The sequence below is a fragment of the Chelonia mydas genome, chromosome 2 (assembly GCF_015237465.2).
Source record: "Chelonia mydas isolate rCheMyd1 chromosome 2, rCheMyd1.pri.v2, whole genome shotgun sequence".
Taxonomy (NCBI): domain Eukaryota; kingdom Metazoa; phylum Chordata; order Testudines; family Cheloniidae; genus Chelonia; species Chelonia mydas.
In genome coordinates this window covers 138,464,472-138,479,298 of record NC_057850.1, presented here as the reverse complement: position 1 = coordinate 138,479,298, position 14,827 = coordinate 138,464,472, and the positions used below count along the sequence as shown (strand labels likewise).

General features: G+C 37.8%; 1 protein-coding gene across 2 annotated transcripts in view; it reads right to left on the bottom strand.

Annotated features, from left to right (window-relative positions):
- The window catches only part of SEMA5A (semaphorin 5A), a 616,581-nt gene that overhangs the window by 161,570 nt on the left and 440,184 nt on the right, over positions 1-14,827 (bottom strand). For both annotated transcript variants that reach the window (XM_007057800.4, XM_043540272.1), the window contains exon 11: positions 8,331-8,538. In XM_007057800.4, the coding sequence (XP_007057862.2) occupies positions 8,331-8,538 (208 nt within the window). The remainder of the gene's footprint in view (positions 1-8,330; positions 8,539-14,827) is intronic.

Below are 14,827 nucleotides of genomic sequence, written 5' to 3'. Positions count from 1 at the left end.
TTCTTGACCATCCCATTTTGTGTGGAAATGTATCATATTGATTAAATTTTCCCCAGCTTCAGGATGAAATTTCTAGTCACAGTGAAAAAGACTCAACACAGGATAGCCAATAGCCCAATGATTAGAGTATTCACTTGGGATATCAAAGACCTGAGTTCAAGCCTATGCTCCAAATCAAACAGAGCAGGGATGTGAACCTGGGTCTCCCACATAGGAGAATGCTCTAATCACCAGACAGACACTTTGTGAAAATTTTTGAAAGTCCTGGGTTCATTCTGATGCAGAATGAAAACAAAATGCAAACCTTTTAAATTTTTTCACAAAATTGAATTATTGTTTTTCGGCCAGCCCTTCTTGAGACACTGCTGGTCTGGTTTTCAAAGACCAGCACCCAAAAGATAACCCATCTAAAGTTAGGGGATACTTTTAAAAGCTCATCTCTACACGTCTTTAGGAGAAAACATCACCCCAGAATGGCTACTATTTTGCTCAGGTCACATTTCTGAATGAGAAAAGTGTCAAGGCACAGAACTGACCATATCTAAACCATACAGTATAATCATCTTACTTTTCTTAGTGTTTACTTTCTATAACTACATATTCATCTCTCCTCCAAACTGAACTTTTAAATATGATATCATGAAGGTAAGAACAACTGCCTGCCAAAGTTCCCTTGGTTCTCTCCTTGATTCTCATTGGTGAAAATGATCACAAATTCATCTCCATTAGATCCCATTGTGATTGGGATTCATTAATGAACTGACTGAATCAATTCATTGTACCTGACTGCTACTACTAACAAAATTGCCAAATAAAATCTACATCCAAACTATACATGTTAAGCATGAAACCAGGTCAGACACATTATACAAGTGGTTGTGAAACAGAATCATAGACTTTAAGGTCAGAAGGGACCATTATGATTGTCTAGTCTGACCTCCTGCACAACGCAGGCCACAGAATCTCACCCACCCACTCCTGTAACAATACTCTAACCTATGTCTGAGCTACTGAAGTCCTCAAATCATGGTTTAAAGACTTTGCCACTAGGCATTAGGAGAAAATGACCTAGAATGAACTGTGTGTTACTCAGTGAGAACATCAGAACCTGTCAGATGCCACAGGCCTGATAATGAAACAAAATATGATAGTTTTATAATTTCTTCTTTTCTAGGAACAAACACTGGCACCCAGCCATCACACTGGGTGCGTATAATGTGCTTGTCAAATATGTAGATGTTGACTGACAGTTCTCCTGTATAGATCTACAAATAAACAGATAAGGAGAGGTCCACAAAGAGAAATACTGATAGCAAGTGTGGACTGGAGGCTTGATGTTTTCTTGTTGAGAGAGCCAGACTACATAAAACTGAAATTTAATGAAGAGACACAGGACTTAATTACATTTGTTTTAAACAATTTTGTGACACTGGATGAATGAATACTGCAATTAATTTGAACTAGTTCTATTTTGTAAATACAAATTAAATTACTTCAGGAAATGCTTCATTTCCTTATGCAACAACTTTGTCACTGTTTCATTTCAAAGACATAAAGCAGGCCACATGTGATCAGTGGACATGCACATCTTTAGCAGATGCCAACATGAAAGCGGATATATTACAAAACATTCATCATCCTTCAGCAAGCTGTGATTTTAATTTTTGTTGCAGCAATATTTTCAAGTTAATTTAGAATCACTATATATTTTGAATGCAAGACATTTACTTATAAAGATCACAGATCATAGAATATTAGGGTTGGAAGAGACCTCAGGAGGTCATCTAGTCTAATACCCTGCTCAAAGCAGGACTAAAACCAACTAAATTATCCCTGCCAAGGCTTTGTCAAGCTGGGCCTTAAAAACCTCTAAGGATGGAGATTCCATCACCTCCCTAGGTAACCCATTCCAGTGCTTTACCACCCAAACAGTGAAATAGTGTTTCCTAATATCCAACCTACACCTCCCCCACTGCAACTTGAGACCATTGCTTCTTGTTCTTTCATCTGCCACCACTGAGAACAGCCTAGCTCCATCCTCTTTGGAACCCTACTTCCAGTAGTTGAAGGCTGCTATCAAATCCGCCCTCACTCTTCTCTTCTGTAGACTAAATAACCCCAGTTCCCTCAGCCTCTCCTCATAAGTCATGTGCCCCAGCCCCCTAATCATTTCCGTTGCCCTCCACTGGACTCTCTCCAATTTGTCCACATCCCTTCTGTAGTGGGGGGCCCAAAACTGAATGCAATACTCCAGGTGTGGCCTCACCAGTGCCGAATAGAGATGAAATCAGGTCCCTCGATCTGCTGGCAGTGTTCCTACTAATACAGCCCAATATGCCATTGGCCTTCTTGGCAACAAGGGCACACTGCTGACTCATCTCCAGCTTCTTGTCCACTGTAATCCCCAGGTCCTTTTCTGTAGAACTGCTTCTTAGCCAGTTGGTCCCCAGCCTGTAGCGGCGCATGGGATTCTTCCTTCCTAAGTGCAGGACTCTGCACTTGTCCTTGTTGAACCTCATCAGATTTCTTTTGGCCCAATCCTCCAATTTGTCTAGGTCACTCTGGACCCTATCCCTACCCTCCATCGTATCTACCTCTCCCCCCATCTTAGTGTCATCTGCAAACTTGCTGAGGGTGCAATTAATCCCATCATCCAGGTCATTAATAAAGCTATTGAACAAAACCAGCCCCAGGACCGACCCCTGGAGCACTCTGCTTGATACCGGCTGCCAACTAGACATCGAGCCATTGATCATTACCTGTTGATCCCAACAATCTAGCCATCTTTCTATCCACCTTATAGTCCAACATCAAGGGCCAATATTTTCAAAAGTGATGAGTGATTTTGGGTATCATTGGAAACCCTTTGAGCTGTTAGGATGTTTCAAGTTGGGCACCCAAAATTAGAGCATCTACAACCACTTTTGAGAATATTAGCCATAATTAGAACCAAGACTACCATAACTCTCATCGATTTAGATCTACAGTAGATTCTAGACCATGACATGCTTTGTCAGCTGTATGCTCAAAATTATTTTGCTGCAAGACTTTCAGAAAATAAGTTTTTCCAAAAGAAGACCACAGAAGTTCAAACCTTTTGTAAATAATTTTGATGACAATACAGGCATTTTCCACAAAGCAAGGGAAACTGAGAAGCATTCACTCTACACCTTCTGGGTTGCTTAAATCAGCATTGGTGTATGGAATGTAAAACACTTTAAAACTTGGGGAACAAGGTTAAAAAGAGTGTCCGTCCAAATTTTTTTTCCTCCGTACAGTCTTTTTCAGATGATTCCCAAAACTTTAATTTAGAAAGCACAATTGCCAAACATCAAATGATTGGTGAAAGGATCCGGTGGAAAATGGGCTGATCTAAAGATGTTTTAGCTGTATTTCAAGCTCTACAATTTAGGGAGAACCCCACAGCACTTTAAAAAAAATCCCATTTCCTTGTACAACTTAAAGGAAATAAGCTAACCACATCATAGATCTGAATTTATGAAAACCACATGGCTATTTTATTTTCTTCTTTTTCAAATCACTTTTTGTTTAAAATAATACACTACCATAGTACCCTGAACCAAACATATGTAGTTGAGATCATTTGTTTCACATAACATTTTGCCATGCTAAGGGGAAAAAACCATATTTCTGTCCCCAAAAGGCTATTGCAATAAATACCTTCTGAGCAGCCCTTAAAATTCTATCAGTTTATCAGAATTCTTCTTTGTTTACCACAGCCATTTGTTTAGAGCTGAATACATACATGTCTATTTCATACAACAGTCTAGATATATGGAAGAGCTATGATAGAATATTTTGGGCCGAGCAGAAGATAATTGCAGTTTGCCTCTGCCTGACAGTTTGGGTCTGGTAGGAAGGGAGTCTGAGGAGAACACTCACAGCTGGGCAGAGGAGCAGAAGAGTTTATGACTGAGACTGCTGGGATCAGGTAGGACAATAAATCTTTTGGGAAGGACCTCAAAACTTTAGGACTGGATCCAAAATATAGGTGAATTCAGTCCCCGTCCCCCCCACACCCCTAGTTTTAGTTAATTCCATCCTCTGTAAAATCAATCTAAGACTAATAACATTCTTCCCTTTAATAGTACAGATCTTCAGCTAGTATAAATTGTCATAGCTCCACTGAAGTCAATACTGTCCCCAGTATATCTAGCAGCTATCTTACAATGGTATAGTATAACATTGGAAAACAGTGTTCAACATCCAGTCTTCCTACCAGTCTTAGGGCTTCTCTAGTTGGAAATTTATCAAAATACGTATTCAGTTATTTTAGTATAAGTCCCTGGACACTCTTGCTCTAGAATAAGAATGTCCGCCTGAGATTTCATACCAAGATTACTGTTCTGGAATAATTATCTTGGTAAATTTCCAAGTGAAGACAAGCCCTTATAAAAATACAAGAATAGTGTCTAGTAATATCTTAAAGCACATTACAGATTATATCATATTTTGGCAAGTAGTAACTATTCTAAACTGTAATGTTTTGGACATTTACTACAGAATGACGTAGTTTATTTTATAAGAAAAAAGAATATTGTTGAATACACGAGTACAATATAAAGCTATTTGCAATGAACAGCTCTAGTAGAGAGAAAAATAGGAGAAAAGGGAGAGTGAGGTAATGCGATGGTATTTGAGGTACCAAATCCAAGAATTTTGCTGTAAGTCATGGAGTCCAGTACCACAGCCAAATCTGTGACATCTGTTTTGTTTTTTGATTTAATCCATACACCTCTATAAATCTCAGCTCAGAATAAACATAGCACTGTGCTCATATTGCAATTTTCATGCAGGCAGACTGCTTGGTCAATAAAGGATCTGGAAAAAGGAGGAAACAGCGAGGTGGCAAAATTTGCAGATGATACAAAAGTACTCAAGATAGTTAAGTCCAAAGCAGACTGCAAAGAGGGATCTCACAAAACTGGGCAACAAAATGGCAGATGAAATTCACTGTTGATAAATGCAACGTAATGCACATTAGAAAACATAATCCCATCTATACATATAAATTGATGGAGTCTAAATTAGCTGTTACCATTCAAGAAAGAGATTTTGGAGTCATTGCGGATAGTTCTCTGAAAACATCCACTCAATGTGCAACAGCAGTCAACAAAGCTAACAGAATGTTGGGAATCGTTAAGAAAGGGACAGATAAGACAGAAAATATCATATTCCTCTATATAAATTCATGGTACACCCATATATTGAATACTATATGCATATGTGGTTGCCCCAACTCAAAAACAGATACATTGGAATTGGAAAAGGTTCAGAAAAGGGCAACCAAAATTAGTAGGGGTATGGAATGACTTCCACATGAGGAGAAATTAATACGATTGGGACTTTTCAGCTTGGGAAAGAGATGACTAAGGGGGGATATGATAGAGATCTATAAAATCATGACAGGTTGGGAGAAAGTAAATAAGGAAATGTTATTTACTCCTTCTCATAACAAAAAAAGTGGGGGTCAACAAATGAAAAATAATAGGCAACAGGTTTAAAAGAAACAAAAAGGAAGTATTTTTTCGCACAGTCAACCTGTGGAACTCATTGCCAGAAGATGTTGTGAAGACCAAGAGTATAACCAGGTTCAAAAAAGAACTAGATAAATTTGTGGAGGACAGGTCCACCAATGGCTATTAGCCAGGATGGGCAGGGATGGTATCCCTAGCCTCTGTTTGCAAGAAGCTGGGAATGGGCGACAGGGGACGGATCACTTGATGATTACCTTTTCTGTTCATTCCCTCCAGGGTACCTGGCATTGGCCACTGTTGGAAGACAGGATACTGGACTAGATGGCCCTTTGGTCTGACCCAGTATGGCCGTTCTTATGTTCTAATGCTTAAACATAACAGTTAAAGAGGGCATGGGTTGGTGTGATGGAGAATAAAAGCAGGGGGTTACACATGGCCTCTGACACAAGTCAAGGTGTCAGTCACTCCATAACAACACTTCTCTCTCTGTCTGAAATAAACAGGGATCTTGAAGAATATATTTTCAAATCTCTTTAACAGAGGGAGAATGCTGTGATGATGGTTCAGCAGTCAAGTGAACAGAAGAAGCATGATGCTATATTAATGGACATTTTCCTTTTCCAGATGTGTGGATTCTTCATTCAAGCAACAGCAGAATATAAAATAAAAATAACTACTATAACAATAAGATTCTAGCTTCAACCGGCTAAATCAAGAAGTTGTTTCTCCATCCTCAGCTGATGTAAATCAGCAACGCTTTATTGAAGTAAATGGCTCTATGCCAGAGTGGATACAAATCATTGATTTAAAAAAAAAAAGAATTTTTATTTAAATAGGATTTTTTTGATAAAATGCTTTTTGCTTTTTTCCTCAATCTAAAGATAGTTTTAGTTAAGATGCATTATAGCTCAAAAATATCTCATAATGGAATAGGGATTATAAATTCTAATTCTATAGTATGAGACAATATATTCATGTAATGTTTAAGAAAAGTTTTGTAAATGATTTCCAATAGTTCATGGATTAGGGACCCAATCTTATGGGGTTCCAGGGGCTTCTGTATAGATTATTTAGGTTAATCTTTCTATCTACCCAATGAGACTCAGTACTGTCTAGACGATACCATCAGAAATGTTTAGTTTTGCAATTCTCAAACTGTGGATTTTTGTCTCCCGAGGTAACCTGCTTGTTAACAGCAAAAATGTTTTTAAATGAATAAACAAATATAAGTGAGAAATAACAGACCTCAACTCTATTGTCCCTCTGCAAATCTGTGTGTACACAGTTAATCCCTTACCTCTATTTGAAAGTGCAAAGTTTCAAAAAGTTCAATGAATAGAAGATTTTTGGGGGCCGAATAGATCTGGTCAAGGAGAAGTCTGGAGATAAATATGAGAAGCAAGGAACATATGCTCTTTTGTTAAAATATTATGTGTTTGCTGTTGAAGAAAAAAAATCCAGAATACTTAATATTGTTGTTTTAGTTAAACAAAACAATTTAAATGTCTGTCTGGTGATGTTCTCCTCCTAATACAGCATGGCAAGAAAATTCTCCAAATACTAAATGATTAACCTGTTGAACTGGAGATAGTTCACCTCCCAATGACTTCATAAATATCTGCTTCAATTATCTTTGGTAAATGAAATAACCAAACAATCATTCTTTTCTGATATAGCTGTAAAACTAATCTGAAAAGTTTTCAAAATACATCACCCTTTAAAAATGTATAGTGTGTATCTTCTAAAAATGAAACCTACTTCTATCTCTGGGTTGTGAAGAATATGTATTAAGGTTATAACAAACAACTTTTATGTAGTAAACCATGATTTAAATCAAATCAACCCTGCTCTAAGCTGACTTACATCAGCTGAAGATCTGGCCCACTGCATCCAGCTATGGTCTAGTTCCCATGCCAAAGCATTTCTGTCAACAGCACGTGTGCCATGAGAGAGAAGAACTATGGGTTGAAACATGGAAAGAGCTGCACATTGAAATCTGAATTTCTTTGTTATAAGATTTTGTCTGAATTTAGGTGGCAAATTTTAGATATTTAATTTCCTTTTTTGTAACAAGAATAGTACTCAGCTATTCAGTCATTGTCACACAGTTGTAGTTAACGTTATTATGTTTTTCCAACCCAGCAAAGTACCTAAACAATAATTTCCCCAGCTAGGTTTTCCTTAACTCTTTGTTCTTCTCAAACTTTCTTTCTGAATCCCCAGAGACATTCAATTTGATGCACTACAGTGGAGTTTAAAAGGAAGAAAAAGATCTACCGGTATTTTAAAGTTGTCCCTGAATTTATGAATTAAAAGCATAAAATCAAATGCCAACCAAACCACCATGTGAATGTGAAGCATATTTACCAAACTACATTTTGGCAACATAATTTTATAATATATTTTTTGGGGTGGGGAGGGGAAGGGGAGACTCCTTTTCAGACAGTGAAGAAACATAAGTGATGCATTATTGTGTTCAGATACATTTGGCTTCCATCCCAGGGTGGCTACATCTGCTAGATCTTCAAATACCATTTTCTATGCCACATGATATTGGAGACTTATTTGTATTACAAGTAATTACTTATTGATTAATTCCTACAGTTCAAATCGTATACCTTAACATTAAAATATCATCATCATCCCTTGGGAGTTTCTTCTAATCGTAACAAATTAGTTAATATCAAAAAGTCCCTGGACAGTACTCTCTTAAGCAATGTAAACAAGAGGTTTAGATCCATAGTTATAAACATACATTAATTTGGATTCCTACAAATATCCCTTTTCCTTCCATGAAACCCTTTCATTACGTGCTTCTCTGATCTTTTGTACCTGTGTGTTTTGTAAAACAGACACCTCTTCAGGGGAATCTTTACTACATGTTCTTGCAGCCCCACAAACAGAACACTCTGGCTATGCAGAATCTGCAGGCTCCTGATAGGTTCCTTCTGTCTCCTTGGAAAGAGCTCAATTTCTTCAAGTAAGCAGCTGCTTGAAGTCTGATTCATTGGAGCAAGTACTTTCTTAATAGTGCCATAGTCTGTAAAGGCAAAGGGGAAAATTACAAACTGGAAATCATACAGGGAACACTACCTACTCAATGCCTCTCAGCAGTCTCAGAAACTATTCTTCTCCCACATTGGGAGGTTTTGTAAGAGGCCCTATAATTTGGAGGATTCAGCTGGGTTTTTCTATTAGTGTAAACTGGCCACTATACAAGTGAAAGAAAACTGAACAACTATAAATATTTTATAAAACAAACAATGGCAAAGCAGTTTAGGAGCATCAGACAAACACTTTAAAACAGTAGATACTGGAAGATCCACATTCAAAGCTCAGCTATTATGGGCACACATCTACAGAATCCATTTATAACAAGAACTATAATCAGAGAGTGTATAGACATTCCCATCATTTCTAATTTACAAGGCTACAGTATACCTGACTATTTTTAAAGGACTCAATAAAAAATAAAGTACATTGTTGCCTCACTTGATCTGCTTTTGTAAATGAATGAATTTAACTACAGATTATGAACAAATAGTATAGCTTTTATTAGACAAAGTAATCTCTTTAAGGGAGTGCACAAAGTTTATTCAGTAAGGGTGTATAACACTACAAAGTACAAGTGCTTCACACAGATTGTCTAATCATTTTGGTCCTTACTAGAGAAAGTAATCACCTTTCTGCTGACTGAGAAATACAGCGATTCACTCTGCATGCTACCTTTCATTTGGTCACTTCTGAGCAAAAACTGTTAATCACACCAACTTGATGCCAGATCATTTATGAGATTTCTGAATACAATTAAGTATTCTCAACATTTAAAAATATTTAATATGAAAACAAAGGACCAAATTCTCATCTGGTGTAAACACCAGACAAGGGTCTGGCTGAAAGTACTATGTGATTCTCCATGTGCTGCAAATGGTGAACATTAAGGGCCCAGTCATGCCCAGTCTTACTTACACAAATAATCCTTATCCATACAAGTGGCCCTTTTCAGGCAAATGGGGCAACCTATGTGAATGAGGAATGCTCATGGGAGTAAAAGCTTGTGTAACCTTTCGGTGGGCTAGAGTTCACCTCATTTCCCGTCTACAGTGCCTTAAAAAAAAAAACAAAAAACAAAGAACAACTCCCACAGAACGTAGTTGGAGACCCAGAGTTCAGTTTCTAAGGATTTTCAGCAAGGATAGCACAGGGTCAGCCTCCACACATTGGAGTCCCAAAAGGAACTAAAGAAATAAATTTAATTAAATAACTTTATAAAATCTTATGATAAAGAAACAATAATAATCTAATTTTTACAACATGACATGACTATTTTATAATCCACAGACATTACCTTCATAGTTCTACATAAACACAAATAAAGAAAACAGATTAAAATCTGAACAGTTCAGTCCCCACAGAAATACAATGAGAAGAAATTGAAAGTCCCCAAAAGCTTAGGTTTTGTTCACCTAAGTCTCAGTTAGAGACTTTGAACACCAAATCTATACAGTCGGCTGAGTCTAAAACAGGGGTGGGCAAACTTTTTGGACTGAGGGCCACGTAGGTCAGTGGGTAGTTTTAAACAAATATTCTTTTCTACAGTAAATCCTTCCAAATATGTTTATCCCAAGAGAGGAGAGAGATATAGAGAATGGTATTAAATGATTTTATTTTCTGTGAAATGCAAGTGTAATCTGAAGGCCTAAACAAGATGTATTCAGAGGTCATGATTCTGACCATTCAAGTGCAACCCATGTGCCTAATAGGGAGATATCTCTTTAAGAGACCCACTGTGGGGGGGGGGAGGTAGGAGTGAGTTGTGTCTCGGTCATTGTTGCTAGGCAGATTAAGCACTCCACATCCAGAAGCTTCTGGAATTGGGTGTGGTAGTTTGGGGTCTGCTCCAGTAGGTTCCCTGTTGCTGGGGTCAGACTCCATGAGGCAAGCAGCCAGGGCAGCTGCTTTGCAGAAGGCCAGGTGCCCGGTGTGCGCTGGGAGAAGCTGAGCCCAGGAGCCGGAAGCAGGCTGTTGGCCCTAACTCTGAAGCATTTTGCAGCAGGTTAGCGGTGGTGTTAACCCTCTGACAGGGAAGCCTGGGCAATGCTAATTATAGCCAGGGGAAATCGGGAGGGAAAAAGAGCTTCTATTTTAATTGTGTGCTTTGAGTGTTCGAGTTACATTGTCTCAACTACTCTCCTTTAGGTTAGTGTAATCCAGAAGTAACTCCACTAAAATTACTGGTCAGTATTGTTGGGGACACTGGGGCATGGCCACTAGGTAACTTGAGGGGATGGAAGACCACGAGTGTCGATGAAGCCCCCTCGCACTAGGCCCAGGTGTCCTTGGCCCCCCCCTCCTGCCTGGAGGCACTCGCAGCAGCTCTGCGTACTAGGCCCAAGTGTCCTTGGCCCCCCGCCTGGAGGCACACACAGCAGTTATGCTGAGAATCTGCAACAATATGTTGCAGAGTCAGATTGCCTGAAACTAAGCAAGGCCAAACAAGGCAGATATGGAAGAACAATGCTGAATAAAACAGCTTTATGTATAGTTTAACAAATGATACAGAGAACCAGGGAACTAGCTGGGAACTGGATTGGCTGGCTATATGGATACTTGGGGCAGCTTGCTATTGGATAAGTATGCTGGGAAAAAGGATGTATAAAAGCCTGTGTAACTTCCTGCTCTGGGTGCAGGATTTGAGATTTTAGTCTCCCTGTACCTTTTTGCAGCTGCAAATAAACTTTTCTGCTTCTCCACCCCGTTGTGATTATTGGGTGTAGCATACCGGGTAACGAACCAACTCAAGCTGTTGTTCAGCCTCTCGGCACTGGGTGCCGGCAACAGTATGGAAACTGGCAATTAAAGTAATCTAAAAAATTTAACTCTGCCCCATATAATCAGCTGCAGAACAACCACAAACCAAGATCTAATCCTATACTCAAAAACCACATCACTGTATGAATTACTCTGAAAATTAATGAGACCTATCTGAACTATCTCACAGCCACTGATGGGATGATTGCCTAATACCGATGCATTTAGAACTTTAGTGCACCTGACTTCACATTCTCACCATAAACTACACTTGATTATGTATGGTTGACAAGAAAATGGTAACCTTCTCTTCTCTTTACCAAAAGAGATCATTTACAGGACACATATTTGGTGGATCTTCCCGAAAATATATACTTTTGTATGTACAAATACTTAGCAGGTCACTTAGCTATGAACCTCATAAAAGCTGTACCAAAATGTAGATACTTTACATGCCAGGGTTGTATGATGGTCAGAGATCAAGTATTATAGAAATGTACTTTCAAAGCCAAAGCCAGTGACTGTATGCCAGTGTTCTGTGGTTCTACAAGTCTCCTATACAATTTAGTATATTTGACATTTGCTATGGGTTGCATATTCCTTAAAGATCTTATAAAAGCTTCCTTCCTCAGTCTTTCCTCAAAAAGTTTTATCTTACACACAATGTGCATAGGATAGAAGAGGATGGAGGAACTGTTAATGTTGTTTGGGTAACCTTAACTGTGCATTTTATTAATTTTTGCATGCACTCATCCCCATTTAAGCACAATTATCTAAATTGTCAGTGCAAATGTAAAAACAAGCATTTATCAACTCCAATTAGGGCTCAAATTTTGAAAAACTGGCCGTAAAGTAATTGAAAATATGTAATTACATTCAAATGTGCCACTGAAAAAGTGAATGCCCTACCAAACAGTATTTCTTTGAAGTGTACATATGTTACAGTAATTTTTTTTAAAAAAGTGTTGTATGGGGTCATAGTTGTGTGACTTTGGGATTTTAAAGTGACTCGCAGCTAAAATCCTGCATGACAACTGGAAAATTTACTCTTGACAAAAAACTACTTTATGTGATTTTAGTGATAAATAACAGTCCTGTAGGCAGACTTTTAGTACAACACACAATTATTGTTATAATTATTTATTACATAATTTGGTTACAGAATGTAAGTGAGAATGTATAGAAGTAATCATTGAGACAATAAACTACATTATATATAAAGGAAATATATCCACAAAGAAAAAATATTTTAAAGTGCCCCAAAGTAAAGACAGCTCTGCTCTGATGAGCCTACAATAAAAAGGCTTTGCAAACCCCATGGCATCAAGCCTCAGTCTCTCCAGCAAGAGCTCACACTTCTTGCCATCAGGGCAAAAGTTGTGTAAATAGGGTCTCAGTCTGTTCCCTCTGTTTAAAGTTAGAAACCTGTTAATGTATCCTGCAGAGACAGGGCCTAACACAACAAACAGTTCCTGGTACAGGTGCAGAGCAGCACTGTGCATTTAACCCAGATAAGACAAATAGAAACTCAAAATGTGTAAGTTATAGAATGGGGAAGACAGATAGCAAGTATTTGGACAGCATCAACCATGCATCCTGGTCCACTCTAAAATTAAAGGAAAGGCAGTGGGTGGGCGTGGGGGCAGGGGAGAAGAACAAAACTAGAATATTGCTCAAAGTTCTCTGGGGCAAGGAACATTTTGGGCCACTTTATCACAATTCCCCACATAAATATTTACTTCAGAACCATAGTGACACAGGAAATAGCCATAATGAATGTACTATGATGAATGTATACTTTCCTAACGGATATAACTTTCCCTTCCATGGATACAATAAAAGTTCTAGCATCAACACAAATATTGACAACATCTCCCACAGTTATTTCAGAATATGAATGAATAGCATGTTCACATTCTGGGATTATGCAAGACAAGCAGGAATGGATCCAGACAACTGACAGTTTTGTTTTCCGGTGAGAATGACTGGATACGTGGGGGAGGAGAAAAAGAAAACAATATTGGCAAGATGGAACCAACTCACTGAAGTGCTATGTAAGTAGTACAGCAATGTTTGCATGAAGAGACTTGCTAAATGAGCAATTGCATAGTGGACATCTAATGTAGTGTGAATGAGGATGATGAAAAATCAAAGAAGGCTTCTGGCTGAAATAGCATATGGTGGGTCCAGTAAGTCTATAATGACACATGACATTTAATTAATAATTGAATGGAAAATCTGAGGCAAGGTTGCAGAGAGCAAATTTGGAGACAACCTGGTCTACAGTGAACAAAAAATGAACAATGAAGAAAGAAAAGGACAATCACTAAAAATGAGAAACAAAGCTCGAGATGAAAGTGGTCTAATGGAGTCAAAACACAACAACAGCAATAGAAAATGCCACAGAAATTAGATGGCTTGCAGAGGAAGAACTATTTAAATGACTACCAAGCGTGGGCTGAAACTTGTAAAAGACAACAAGAAATAAGCCTACAAGCAAACTAACAGAACTCCTACTTCTGGAAAGATTTCAGCCAGGAATAGGGGCACACAACGAAGCATTTACAAATTCTTGAAGAGAAAAAGAAGACAAACATTTATATTTCAGCTCATGTTTGTGAAAGCTTACTGAATCCTTGGAGAAAAATTGTTTTTCACAAGCCATAAAAAAGTAGTTGTAAGGCTGTATTTATTCATTTATTTATTTAAAGAAGAAAAAAACTCTACCTCTCTGTTTGGGGAAAAACACTTAAAATCTCAGAAGGACCAAACAAAAAAACAAGAAAAGAAGTAGACAGTACAAGACAGAGAGAATGACTTGAAGTTATCAATGCAGCACCTAGAGCGATAGTGGAATTAAGTTTGCATATATGTACAAGAAGTAAATTGTCAAGTATATCTTAAACCATAGGAGTACAGTTTATAGTTAAACACTACAACATTCATCAGCACAAAGATCAGATATGTTGTAAACAAAGCTTTTAAATTAGCAAATGTCTGTTTAGATTCAAAATGTAAAAATAATAGCCACAGATTATATTTTTTTTCCCACAGGGTATAATCTGAATGCTTTCCAAAATGCAATATTTCCTAACAAATTTGACCTTGCAGTTCATTATAATCTATTTTTCATAGTGCACTAGTAGCAGTATTCCAGATGTACCTTGTAAAAGGTGTAAAATGACAAAGGAAATGATTCAACATGAAAAACGCTCCCTTGAAAGGAAAAACTGCATGAATGTCGAATTTGCTTAAAAGCATCTATACTTTTTCCAAAAAAATTCAGTGTTGACTTGTGTCAGAAGTAATATTTACATTAATTTTACAATATAACCATATTACAATTAATATGTAATTAAATCAAAATATGACAGTATTATGGTCTTCAAGATTTTAAGGTAGAGTGTTTCTTTTTATATATCTGAGGACATGTACAGATCTTGTCCAAAGTGGTTGATTAACATCCTGTTCCTGAGCAAGAATATAAACACAGATGTCTTCCCTCACTGCAGGGATTG